The sequence below is a fragment of the Trichomycterus rosablanca genome, chromosome 21, assembly GCF_030014385.1.
Source record: "Trichomycterus rosablanca isolate fTriRos1 chromosome 21, fTriRos1.hap1, whole genome shotgun sequence".
Taxonomy (NCBI): Eukaryota; Metazoa; Chordata; class Actinopteri; order Siluriformes; family Trichomycteridae; genus Trichomycterus; species Trichomycterus rosablanca.
Genome location: NC_086008.1, coordinates 20,614,644 through 20,628,274, shown reverse-complemented (window position 1 = coordinate 20,628,274; position 13,631 = coordinate 20,614,644). Strand labels below are relative to the sequence as shown.

The window sequence follows — 13,631 nt, the reverse complement described above, 5'->3', positions numbered from 1 at the left end:
CAGGGTCTGTCATGGTGTGAAGGTCTTTTAATGCCTGCAGCATAAGTAGCACAATTGCACATCTGTAAGGACATAGTTGCATCATCAAAGGGAGCAGATGTTAGACTGGCCTGTCTGCATTCCTGTGGTGCATTCTAAAGCTCAAAGTACCACAAAGAAGCCACATAATAGAAGAAACTGGCTTTCAAAACATGCTGTTAAAAAGTAAGATGACAAGACAGTGGTAAACATGCTCCAGTCCCAAGTTAAAGTGTTAAAAGTTAAATTTGGAATGACGGATATTGAACAAAAAATGTAAAATAGTCATTAATTCTAATGTTTTTATATCGTTTTATTAACATTTTACAAATCGTCCCAACTTATATGGAATGAAGGTTTGTCAAACACTGTAAAACTTTGTGTCTTTGAGAAAACCAAGCTTCCCAGTTCAAATCTCAGCTTTGCTATCAGCCATCCGGGCGCCTACACAGACACACGACTGGCTGTGTGTATGTAGGGAGAGGAACGGTGGTTGAAACAGGGTTCTTTGTCGCTTGTGTAAGTGCGAGGCCTCTGCTGACCGTTGGAGACGCCCCTTGCAGGTGAAAAGAAGCGATCGGTGGCTGGAGCAGCGAGAAGAGAAAGATGAGCTTAGAATTGGCCACGACTAGATTAGGGTGCAAAACGGGGTGAAAAACACTCACTAGAGAACTGATCACGAGAACATCAATCAATCCACCAATCAGAAATGGATTTTTAGTCACGGTTCCAGCAAAGTGCAGAAATGTAGCTCTTCCTTTGATCTCGGGCGTGTTCCAATCACATCGGAAGGTCTGACCACAGTTTTTTGGACATACAGCTCCATCACGTCTCCATCGCTTCCGCCGTGTCCTTCAGAGACGAGTCTGGAGTGGACGGGTCGTCCAGGAGGGTCAGATCCAGCGCAGGGAGAGGATTCCTCCAGAACTGGAACGAGTTGTACTCACAAAGATCATCACCAGCAGCGCGCGTCACCTGCCGAGTAACAAACAGAAACGTCAAATTAATAAGGACACGTTTTTTTTCGGATTAAAGTCACTTTTAAAAGGTTTCAGATCTCAAGTGGCTTATTGGTGACACAAAGTTCTAGAATGTGGATAAACTTGGCGCCTTGGCCTGATCATGATGGAACAGTGGTCTCCTGCCGAGGCTTGCAAGAAATACTAAGAATACATTTGGTCAGATGGTCAGACACTACCAAATTCCAGACACTACTGGAAAAAATTGGTGATACCGTCCACAGTGTTCTGCTGATCACATGACACACAGACAAACAAGTAAAGCCTTGTGTTCCTGCTCGTGATCGAATAAAGCCTGTGTGACTGTGGACAGTGTCACGTGTCCGGCCAGGCAACATCTGACCATCCAGACAAAATTTCCTCTCAGCATTTGGTGACAGTTTCACATTTTTGGGGCAAAGTCCAGTCAAACAAGCCCTATTTATTTGGGCACAGAAAAAGTCACCGGTTCTTCTTTCAAAAGTATGTGGACACCCATGTCAATTAGAGAATTCTGGTTGCTAACAGGCAAATAAAGCCACCATATTAAATGTATTCCATTCTACTAACTTAATTTGGAGAAATTACACTTCCAACAGTTTGGGGAAGGCCCTTTCACGTTCCAGTGTACGAAGCGAGGCCGTCGATTGTGAACTGCCAGCCAGGCTTTCAGTGCCTGACCTCACAAATGTTACTTTTGACCGAACAGGCACAAATTCCCACAAATACAGGCCGAAATCTTAAGGTTAGGAGTGAAGTAAGGGCCAGGGTTCACATCTCTTATACGTGCTTGTGCGTTTTTACTTTAATTAAACGCCGACAGTTTGGACAATCATTCACGTTTGGGAGAAAACGGCTCCCAGCATGAAGTCATGAAAAGAAAACAAATCCCAGATCCAGTCCAACAATGTGTAACTTGGAGAGGTCCAGAACATCTGCTGGACATCAGGAGGTACGCTGGACTCCATTTGCTTGAAAAATAGGCTACGAGGGTGACAAAGTGCTCAGAGCAACAGATGAGTTACAGTCAGTAATTGTATAACCATCTGTGATTGTAAGTCTAACGAATCTAAAGTAAGTTTGAACCTGTTTGTGCTACCTTACAAGGAGACCGAAGTGCGATGAATTAGCGCCCTGTCCAGGATACGCATAGTGGATCCGGACCCGGCGCGATCCTGACCAGGATATCACAGTTGATATGTAGCGTGTGGAGCCAAATTGTAAGGCTGCAGCGACATCGTGTGGACACAAGCATGAACTGACGCGCATTATTTTCTTTCACTTCGATTAGAAACTTTGAAATAAAGTTCTGTGATGAATTAGCATCCTTAGGCTTAGTGTTTTTTTCCCAATGGGGCCGGGGCCGGGGCCGGACCCGGTGCGATCCTGACCAGGACAACACAGTTGATGTGTAGCGTGTGTAGCCAAATTGTAAGGCTGCAGCGACACCATGTGGACACAAGCATGAACTGACGCGCTTTATTTTTTTCACTTCGATCAGAGACTTTGAAATAAAGTTCTGTGATGAATTAGCGTCCTTGGGCTTAATGTGTTTTTTTTTTTTTCTAATGGAGCCGGACCCAGCGCGATCCTGACCAGGATAACACATTTTATATGTAGCGTGTGTATCCAAATTGTAAGGCTGCAGCGACATCGTGTGGACAGAAGCGTGAACTGACGCGCATTATTTATTTATTTTTTACTTTGATTAAAAACAAATTCGATTTTCGATTCAATTTGACAACAGGCCTAATGTTTTGTTTTTGTCCCAGTGGAACCGGACATGGCGCGATCCTGACCAGGATAACACGGTTTATACGAATATTTGTGCACAATTCAGCGTGTGGAGACTTATTGTAAGGCTGCAGCGACACCATGTGGACAGAAGTGTGAACAGCGCCTCATTTTCTTTCACTGTAATTAGAATTCGGTTTCCGGTAGAATTTGATCAGAAATGATGTAAATGTTCACCTTTGTGCGATCACGTGGTTTCGTGCCGGTGTCCGCGTGCTGTCTGGTGCACGTGGATCTTTGTTTCAGGGCCGAGAAGGTTCCAGAAGATCGGGTGCAGTCCGGTTTGTGCTGCACTGTTAGTTTCCGAGGCGGTTCTCGGTCCTGACGCTCATGCACGGTTTCCTCTTCACTGCAGCTCGAGCTCTTCCTCCTCTTGTGCACGTGCACCGGCTCCGTTACCGGCACCTCGCGCACACAGTGCAGCGCGCCCACCGTCCCCGGGTCAGGCTGCACATCAGGGACGCTGCACCGTTTCTTCCGAGGAACCTCGTCCACCAGCACCGCTCTTCTTTTACTCATCATCACATCCGGGATTTCCTCGACCGTCCCAAAACTTTTGCACCTCTTTGGGATTCCCGGTAAACCGGTTGGAGATGCGCGCGCCACCGAGAACGTCAGTGTAGGTCTGGGGAACCGACGTGGTGCAGGAACTGTGCACAGCGCCCCGTGTGGCAGGATGTCACACTCACCAGATCAAGTCCACAGTTCCTAAGAAAGGACCGTTTTCACCGACTTTCACTGCCTGACCAGGGTCGCTTTGGGTCCTGGGCCAAGCAGGAAACAAAATGTTACTTGCCTTTTCATTGATGTACCATACACACTAGGAGCAGCCAATCCACCCTCTGCATGCTTTTTGAATATGGTAGGAAACTGAGGTACCCTGACAAAACATTAGAAGAACATGCAAAACTCCTCTTATACATTCGATCAAAACTGGTCAAAGCATTTTTATATAGGGCACAATAGCGCTGAAACAAAAAAAAACGACCTTCAGCACTCAATTGGAACCATGTCATTTACTTAATACATCTCGGTGGGTAGCACTGCTGCCTCACAGCAAGAAGGTCCTGTGTCTGGGTCCTTTCTGTGTGGAGTTGGCATGTTCTCCCCGTGTCTGCACAGGGAGCTCCGGTTTCCTCCCAGAGTCTAAAGACGTGCAAGTGAGGTGAATTGACTTGTGAACTGATAAATCTTGTGTAATGAGTAACTACCGTTCCTGTCATGAATGTAACTAAGTGTAAAACATGACGTTAAAATCCTAATAAATAAATAAATAAATAAATAATACATCTGCAGACTGTTTTGATTTGAATTTGACTCCCTGTCCTGCTGAAATATCCAGTTTTTGCTCACTGACAATTTAAAGCAGAAGTTTTCATTTCAAATCTGCCCCAAAACATCATAGATCCTCCACCAGGCTTAACAGATTATTTTCTCTATTATTATTCCGTTTCGAATCGCTTCAGTTATTGTAAACTTAAAAATGCCCAAAATTAACTGGACACCTATTCAAACTATTCGGAGCTTCAGGTGCAGAAAACATGAATTGTGAGGCAGTCCATCAGTGCCTGACTTTCCAAACGCTCTTGACTGAATGAGCCCCGAGTGAGAGTGCAGGCGGGTCCATAGTAATGGTCTGGTGTCCGCATACTTCTAACCATGTGTGTATTTGTTAGCCTACATGATTTTAGATAATTAAACAAACTGCACATGGTAAAACGTTATCCAACAAACCATTTCTTTATGGATCTTACTTTGCACACTGGGTCAGAGTAGCACCGGAACAAAAAAAGGACCTTCCACAAAGTGTTGCATATTCGATTTGATAGTTTTTCTGAAATATCCAGTTTTGCTTGTTGAAAATCAGAAGCAGACGTTTTTTTATTTCAAATCAGCCCCAAAACATCATAGGTCCTCCACCAGGCTTAACAGATTTTCTCTATAACCTTTTATTAATATATTTAGATATATTCTCTATAAATAACCTTTTATATATTAATAAAGGAATTAATAACAATCTAATCTTATTTTATTTATATCTGTATAAATTCTGTAAACATTTATACCACAGAATACAAAAAAGAGCAAAACATTTGACACATCATTAAAAAATGTATTTATTTATTATTAAAATGAATCATTTGTGCTGCTGAAATAAAAAGCAAGTCACTCGTTTCACACAGTTTTATTATAAAATGTATTAATATCAGTTTCACACACGCATGAAACCACACAGTGAGTTAAAAACAGCGTGTTCGCTTAGTGCCGTCGTATTGTTCCAGTCTAGACGGCTGAAGTGCTTCAAATGCTCAGCATGAATCCTCCCTCGGTAGAGTCAAAAATCCTAAAAACGTCCTGAAAAAAATGATTAAATAACAAAAAATTCGCCCTACAGTTGAAGTGACGTGAGTCTGGATCTGGAATACATTCAGGTAAAAGCTGGTAACCTGGTAGTTCCACCCGTTCCTGGTTGAGCTGAGATAGCCGACTCCACCCGTTAAAAAGGGGCGTCTACATACTTCTGTCCAAACAAACAAGCAGCGTCACGTCGTCGTTTCTCCCGCTTGGTCCGCCTGTCCGTCTTTACCGTTCTGTAGACCGGGACCGGACGGCTGGGCGGCGGCGGGCTTGCGCACCACGAAGAACACGCAGTCGTACAGGTACCTGAGCATGGAGCGCTCGTTCTCCGTGTACGTACTGAGCGTCGATTCTCTCTCCACCTGCCGGAGGGAAACGGAAATTCGGAAACTTTCTCGTATATTTATCGGATATTTATGGTTGGGTATTTACAGTGTATCACAAAAGTGAGTACACCCCTTACATTTCTGCAAATATTTCATTATATCTTTTCATGGGACAACACTATAGACATGAAACTTGAATATAACTTAGAGTAGTCAGTGTACAGCTTGTATAGCAGTGTAGATTTACTGTCTTCTGAAAATAACTCAACACACAGCCATTAATGTCTAAATAGCTGGCAACATAAGTGAGTACACCCCACAGTGAACATGTCCAAATTGTGCCCAAATGTGTCGTTGTCCCTCCCTGGTGTCATGTGTCAAGGTCCCAGGTGTAAATGGGGAGCAGGGCTGTTAAATTTGGTGTTTTGGGTACAATTCTCTCATACTGGCCACTGGATATTCAACATGGCACCTCATGGCAAAGAACTCTCTGAGGATGTGAGAAATAGAATTGTTGCTCTCCACAAAGATGGCCTGGGCTATAAGAAGATTGCTAACACCCTGAAACTGAGCTACAGCATGGTGGCCAAGGTCATACAGCGGTTTTCCAGGACAGGTTCCACTCGGAACAGGCTTCGCCAGGGTCGACCAAAGAAGTTGAGTCCACGTGTTCGGCGTCATATCCAGAGGTCGGCTTTAAAAAATAGACACATGAGTGCTGCCAGCATTGCTGCAGAGGTTGAAGACGTGGGAGGTCAGCCTGTCAGTGCTCAGACCATACGCCGCACACTGCATCAACTCGGTCTGCATGGTCGTCATCCCAGAAGGAAGCTGACGCACAAGAAAGCCAGCAAACAGTTTGCTGAAGACAAGCAGTCCAAGAACATGGATTACTGGAATGCCCTGTGGTCTGACGAGACCAAGATAAACTTGTTTGGCTCAGATGGTGTCCAGCATGTGTGGCGGCGCCCTGGTGAGAAGTACCAAGACGACTGTATCTTGCCTACAGTCAAGCATGGTGGTGGTAGCATCATGGTCTTGGGCTGCATGAGTGTTGCCGGCACTGGGGAGCTGCGGTTCATTGAGGGAAACATGAATTCCAACATGTACTGTGACATTCTGAAACAGAGCATGATCCCCTCCCTTCGAAAACTGGGCCTCATGGCAGTTTTCCAACAGGATAACGACCCCAAACACAACCTCCAAGATGACAACTGCCTTGCTGAGGAAGCTGAAGGTAAAGGTGATGGACTAAACCCAATTGAGCACCTGTGGCGCATCCTCAAGTGGAAGGTGGAGGAGTTCAAGGTGTCTAACATCCACCAGCTCCGTGATGTCATCATGGAGGAGTGGAAGAGGATTCCAGTAGCAACCTGTGCAGCTCTGGTGAATTCCATGCCCAGGAGGGTTAAGGCAGTGCTGGATAATAATGGTGGTCACACAAAATATTGACACTTTGGGCACAATTTGGACATGTTCACTGTGGGGTGTACTCACTTATGTTGCAGCTATTTAGACATTAATGGCTGTGTGTTGAGTTATTTTCAGAAGACAGTAAATCTACACTGCTATACAAGTTGTACACTGACTACTCTAAGTTATATCCAAGTTTTATTTCTATAGTGTTGTCCCATGAAAAGATCTAATGAAATATTTGCAGAAATGTGAGGGGTGTACTCACTTTTGTGATACACTGTATGTGTCGGGCGCTTTACCTCGAGCTGGAATCCCAGTTTCAGGACGGCGTGCTTGAGTTCTTGGTAGCTCAGCTCGATGGAGAGTTCGTTGGCCATGTTCTCAAAGTGGTACAGAAGAGGACCTTAAATAGAGTCGATAATAACATCGTGAGGAGGTCTGACGTCGGTCCATATTTTAACTCTCGCTAAGAATCCGCCACCTGACGGTAAAGAAAACAAGGAGGCATGTGACAGCCTGAGGCTGTCACATGCCTCCTTGTTTTCTTTACCGTCAGGGTGGCGGATTCTTAGCGAGAGGATCACGCTATGCTCTCTGTAATTCTCCACCACTAGTGCCAGTCCCTCGACCCTGCCACAAGGTGTCACTGTTCACCACAAGCAGGCCAGACTCAACAGGACTCCCGGATCACGAATTCGTAACGTTCTACAACCAGTGACCCCATTTCAGCAGGTCATAGGTTCGCAACCCCCCTCCCAACCCCCTCCCAATTTAGAGCAGACAGCCCAACACATGACCCCCCTCGTCCGGATCGAGACGCTTCGTATACAGTATAACGCGACTCACCCAGGTTGATCCAGACCCCCCCGGGTTTGAGGATGTTCCAGATGGTCTCGACGTACTCCAGGACGTTGTGGGCGGTGTCGATGAAGAAGCAGGTCGCGACACAATCCCAGGTGTCTGTCGGGACCGCCGAAACACACCGAGAGCCGTTATATTCAAATGACGGAAACCTGGAAGCGTCCATGCAGTGAGAGACTCGTGCGTTTAGGGACTCACCCGGATCGGTGTACACCTCCAGGAAGTCCCCGGCCGTCATGGAGAAGTCGGAGTCCGGCGGGAGGTCCTGGGGGTCGACGTCGGGGAAGGTCACGGCTCTGGTCTGGTCGGCCGACAGCTTGTTGTTGCTGAACTGGTGGATCCAGGGATACAGAGTCAGATCGTTCGTCTGTTCACACCTGCGGGAGAATCCGAATTCTGTTTATTTATATTTGCCCAGGACTATTTATATGGGCACAGAGAAGCCATCAGCTGTAGGGAATCAGTTGCACACTAAAAGAGAAAGAGATAAAAAAAAAATAATAATAATTAACTAAACAAATTAGAGGGATTTAAGGGCGTAGCACTGTCGCCTCACAGCAAGAAGGTCCTGGGTTCGATCCCCAGGCGGGGCGGTCCGGGTCCTTTCTGTGTGACGTTTGCATGTTCTCCCCAGGTCTCCGGTTTCCTCCCACAGTCCAAAATCATGCAGTCAGGTTAATTGGAGACACTGAATTGCCCTATAGGTGAGTGTGTGTGTGTCGGCCCTGTGATGGACTGGCGCCCCATCCAGGGTGTTACTGTGTGCCTTGCGCCCATTGAAAAGCTGGAATAGGCTCCAGCACCCCCCTGTGACCCTAATTAGATAAGCGGTTAAGAAAATGAATGAACGAATTGTATTTAAATATACAGGCTTGTCCACAAACGCCCCCATGTGGAAGCTTTACGTTAAATCTTGTAAACCACAGTGGGACCAGATCGCCACCATCTTTATTCATTAAGTTAATTTTGTTCTGTGTACCTGTGTTTGACGTACCTGTTGAGGACGAAATGGGAACAGAAAAGCATGAAGAAGCTCCACTCGTTGCCCTGGCAGGAGTACCCCAGGTGGGCGATTTCCCAAGCCAGACGGCCCAGACCGGCTCCGGGTACCAGGATTCTCACCTCAGCGGCATCACTGTAGAACAACGGATGGTTTTTCTTAATAGATGTATACAAACAAGACAATATTAAAAGTCTATGGACACACTCTGTTTTTAGCCACACCCATCGTTAATAGGTGGATCCAATCAGTTAGCTTGTTCCGGGACGTCCGACAAAGACAAACTCAGGTGTCCACATACTTTTGGTTCTACAGTAAATCTAGAAGTATCACGCACCACGTTTCAGGAGGAAAGCGCCTCTGTATCTCCTCGACGATCGGTCTGTAACAGGAATCTCTTTCTGCTCGTCCAGTGTCGCTCCAGTCCCTCACAAACTGCTTAATGGTGGACTTCAGCTTGTCCATGTCGAAGGTCGAGGACGGTCCAGTTTTCCTCATGATGTCCTTAGCAACATAAATTATGCAAGAAAGAAAATCAATGTCAACAATATAGATTTGTTCTGTATGTATGCTATATGGGCTACCACGCACGCCGTAGTGGGATAGCAGTGGAGGAGATACAAATAGGGAATTGGATACAACCAGATTGGGAAAAAATGGTCCACACTGCAAAAAGCTTAATACTTTTGTGTCCACTGGGTTTGGGATTGACCTACACCCTGGTCGTAGTCCATGTTCTCGAACATGTGCGTGCAGTTGTGCACTATGTCCTGCAGGACATCATGGTTGCGCCCAGCACAGCGCCGGATTTCGTCCAGCTTGGCCTGGAATCCGGAGAGGAGCTGCCGGTGATGCTTAGGAAGACTGAAGAAGTGTCTCTCGCACCGCTTCAGCCTCTCCTCAATGTGGGTCCTGGTGTACAGAGAGGAATACCATAGTTAGTTAGGCAAACCAGAATGATTAAACTAAATCACAGACTGGGTCCAATCAGGGTCAGAAAACAAACCCAGAATTTTAAATAATACAACAACAAAAACAAATCAATGTACATATTCAGTGGAGGTTCCAAAATGTATGTAGACACCCCGAATCATTGATTTCAAGAGTTTTAAGCACCTCCAGGGCACAGGGACACAGTAATGTTGAACACATAAACAGGTTAACATTATAAAACTTTACTTATTATTTAATTTGGTTAATTATAGAGTATAATGTACTATTAATTGTTTGTGCACCTATTTTGTTTTCTGAAAAATAGCAAATTAAACACTAGATTTTTTTTTTTTTTTACATTATCTACGTTGGTGAGCGCATTTTTCAAGAAAATCTATGGCTGCATCCCAAACTGGTCAACATTAGTCAGCAAGTGCACTAAGTAGTCTTGAGAGTACATTCATTTGCACACTATGTAGTGCACTCATGTAGGGGATCCAGAGCCGATAGAGATTCTGCCCAAACAAACTCAATACGTTCTACTTTTGTATTTTACACGGGGTACATGGTCATAAACGTACAGTATTTCATACAATTGATTGACTTTATTGGTTTATGTTTATAAATATACGAAGTTTGCATATTATCGAAGTTTGTAACGGCTTTTTATACTTGACCTATGGGTCCATTACGAATGGGTCGCAAAACGTCACGAAGTGCACTAGTTAGTCTGTGCAGTTCATTTTTTTATTCACTACGTAGTGCACCTAGGTAGGGAATACCGAGCCGTTAGAGTTTCAGCCTAAACAAACTCACAATTATGTGCGTTAACGCAATGACACGATTGTGTGTACTTAAACAGATTACATGATCAAAAATGCACAGTAGTTAATAATGTTAATAACATTTATTTATGAATATATGTGAGCTTTTGCGTATTATCCGTGTTTGTAACTGCTTTTTCAAACTAAGCTATGGGTATATCATAAACAAGTAAAAACTATTTAAGTAGTGCACTAGGTAGCATGTGCAGTTCTTTATTTTATACACTATGTAGTGCACTTAGATAGGGGACCTGAAGCTATTCAATATTCAGCCTAAACAGTGCAGATCCTGATTTCTTAGCAGTGATGTGTTGTTATTTGTAAGTTCGCGTGCATTTAAAAATTAAATAAATTATTTGCATACGTGTTTAGTATTTAATAAATATATTTATTGACTAATTTAACCGCGTCTGAGTGTATCCGGCTTTCTACTTGGTTAGCCCGGCAGATCTAAACACGCTAACATGCTACCTGTAATATCTAAAGGCGTTGATGATTTTCCAGAAGTGTTGATTTTCTAATCTGGCTTCTTCCTCTGGAGAATATTTCATTCTCTTTCTGTACTGATACGAATTCTCTTCATGTATTTCTCTGGCTGGATCTTCAGCACTGCTGTCTGCCATTGTGTACCAGTGAACACAGCAGACGAGAGTAATCGCATATCGAGAGAATCGATGCACATCTTCAATCGATTCATTCGACAAAACACTGGACGCTAGGCGAGCAAAAGTATAAGGACACCCGACATCATCACATTAATAGACTTGTTAAACGTTTTTAAACTCTTTTCTGGCTACTTAATTTTAGTGCACATGCCAGGTTAAATGTCCTCTCAGTATACAGAACAGTAAAGAAGTGTAGATGCTGCACAGCACCTGGGTCCGGGTACCATATTTTAAGTTAAGTAGGTGGATTGACTATTCAAAAAGATGTGAGATACTGTAGATCTCAAGCTATTGAACTTCTTTTTTCTCCCAATCTAGTTTGTCAAATTACCAGATTGTGTTTTGCTTTCTCTGTACTGCTGCTGACCTCCACCCTGACAGAGGAGAGCCGTGACTAACACACGCCCCCTCCGACACGTGTGCTGTAGCGACTACATCTTTCCACCTGCACCAGGCTGGTTCATTTGGAGATCAGTATCACGTATAGGGAGTCATTTACTGATCTCTATTAACCCCTGTCTCTGTGCAGCACCATCAATCAGCCAGCAGAGGTCGTAATTGCAGCAGTTATGAGGAATCCGCTCTGGCATCCAACCTTGTCAAATGAGCCAATCACTGTCAATCAGTGAACTGTGACAGCATCGGCCTCCTCAGTCTGAGGTGGAGATTGCAGCAGCATGAGAGAAATCTACTCTGATTGGCTGCAGCTAGATTAGGGTGTGAAAAGGTTAAAAATGTATATGTTCATTAATAATATTTGAACGATAATTAATTAATGGATCATCCAGGAAAGGGCTGATAATGTTAGAGCAGAGATGACCATCACAATGCATCATATCATCAAAACATTTCAATAACTGTGATTGATATCACCACATGGGCAGCCAAAAATACAAGTCATGACCCTGCCATGCACAGAGAAGGCTCTGAAAGCAAATTCTGATCCTGTCCAAACATTTTTTCAAATGTATTTGCAGGCATCAACAGATATTGAAACAAAAACTGTTTGAAACAGTAGACGTGTCACTTTTTGCTACATTAATCACGTCCATTATAAAATATTCCATGCCAGAGATTGTCGATGCAGATTACTGCAGAGCCCCTTAGATAATCTGATTATTTTTTAATTGTCCTGCTGATTAAATATTCATGCATCTTTAATAATTCACAGCCGATTTTTCGCTGTACCTCAGCAAGAACAGCTATAAATAATTCATTCTGACAGTCTGATTACACCCTGATGGATGTGGGTCGCTATTTCCATAAAGTCCGAGGGCCAGTTTCTCTCTCGTTCCAATCTCTGTGTTTTTCTTTCTTTCTCTGTGGCTTCCCAGCAGCATAAATGGTGGGAATTGGGGCGTTTCTGTCTGTGGTAATTCATTGGATTTTTATATGATTAGACACAAGATTTGACACTGCAGAAAAGAATCTGATATTTTTTTAGGACAGTGCTCAAAAATACAACACGTACATCTAGACGATATGGAGAAAAATGTGGCTACTCTGTTCATAATACATAAAACATACTCTGTACATTTACTTATTTTATATATCTGTTTTATTGTACATATTTTTGGTGATTTTTACTGCTACTGTTTTCTCTATGGCTGCTACTACCTCTGTTGGAGTGATGCCATACAAAATTTCATTGTACCTGTTTATAGTGACAATAAAGATTCTATTCTTCTATTCTATTTTATTCTATTCTATTCTAATGAGTTCAGATGTTTTAGCCACGCCCATTGTTTACAATAACAATAGTGCACATCACACTCAGGAATCCATTAAATCTTGGGCTGATGGAGGTTCCTCTGTGTTGACGTGTTGGATGCAGCAGATATGATCAGAATAAAGACCTGAGAGACTTTGATAAGGACCAAAAGGTTATGCCAGACCATTGGGTTGACGTATTTCCGAACAGTGAGGGTTCACAGGCAGCCATGGTGAGTACCTACAGACAGTGGTCAGAGGAGGGACGAGCCACAAACATGTGACAGGTTGTTGTGTGGGCAGGATTCCTTAATGCTAAGCTCTGGTACGGTCTAACAGAAGATCTACTGGGCCCGTTGGATATATAATACTCATATAATGTATTTTCTAATGGGTATGGTAAAAGTTACCCCAGAACTGCTGAAAACATTCCAACTTTGCTCAAAAATAAAGTTTTACACCCCTCTCACCCCCTCAGTCCTTCATTAAAGCCCTGCTGTAGTCTCACATGTCAGTGCAGGATGACCGCGCTTCAGTGGACTGATCATGAGTTCTGTAATCACACGTCCCAGCTCAGACCTGGAGGGGGTTTGTTTAAACCCAGTCAGCAAACCGGAACGCAAAACTAATTGGAATTGACAGTATTAGGGGTCAAGACGAGTGGAAAGAGCATCAGCTAACCGCCATACTGTGCTGGCATGCAGGATAGCAAAACACGTGTGGTTTAA

General features: G+C 43.9%; 2 protein-coding genes across 3 annotated transcripts; both read right to left on the bottom strand.

The window, feature by feature from the left end:
- Window positions 1–310: 310 nt before the first annotated feature.
- Window positions 311–3,441, bottom strand: LOC134335043 (uncharacterized protein C9orf40 homolog). The gene is made up of 2 exons (XM_063017409.1): window positions 2,988–3,441; window positions 311–993 (listed from the first exon to the last, which is right to left on the bottom strand). The coding sequence occupies exons 1-2, from the start codon at window positions 3,330–3,332 to the stop codon at window positions 844–846; spliced, it is 495 nt and encodes a 164-aa protein (XP_062873479.1). The 5' UTR covers window positions 3,333–3,441; the 3' UTR covers window positions 311–843.
- A 1,538-nt stretch (window positions 3,442–4,979) lies between these two features.
- On the bottom strand, window positions 4,980–11,155 carry carnmt1 (carnosine N-methyltransferase 1). 2 transcript variants are annotated; one of them, XM_063017826.1, is made up of 8 exons: window positions 11,000–11,155; window positions 9,488–9,683; window positions 9,109–9,275; window positions 8,766–8,906; window positions 7,970–8,148; window positions 7,757–7,870; window positions 7,210–7,313; window positions 4,980–5,530 (listed from the first exon to the last, which is right to left on the bottom strand). In XM_063017826.1, the coding sequence occupies exons 1-8, from the start codon at window positions 11,149–11,151 to the stop codon at window positions 5,354–5,356; spliced, it is 1,230 nt and encodes a 409-aa protein (XP_062873896.1). In that variant the 5' UTR covers window positions 11,152–11,155; the 3' UTR covers window positions 4,980–5,353. The 2 variants fall into 2 exon arrangements, with proteins under 2 accessions (XP_062873896.1, XP_062873897.1); XM_063017827.1 differs by lacking the exon at window positions 11,000–11,155 and adding an exon at window positions 9,821–9,891.
- Between the last annotated feature and the right edge of the window lie 2,476 nt (window positions 11,156–13,631).

Coding starts and splice junctions, on each gene's coding strand:
- carnmt1 (XM_063017826.1), bottom strand. CDS start 11,151: ATGGCAGACAGCAGTGCTGAAGATCCAGCCAGAGAAATACATGAAGAG. Junction 9,276..9,487: donor ACATGGACTACGACCAGGGT/GTAGGTCAATCC, acceptor TATGTTGCTAAG/GACATCATGAGGAAAACTGG. Junction 7,314..7,756: donor GGGGGTCTGGATCAACCTGG/GTGAGTCGCGTT, acceptor ACTCTATTTAAG/GTCCTCTTCTGTACCACTTT.
- LOC134335043 (XM_063017409.1), bottom strand. CDS start 3,332: ATGATGAGTAAAAGAAGAGCGGTGCTGGTGGACGAGGTTCCTCGGAAG. Junction 994..2,987: donor AACCACGTGATCGCACAAAG/GTGAACATTTAC, acceptor GTTACTCGGCAG/GTGACGCGCGCTGCTGGTGA.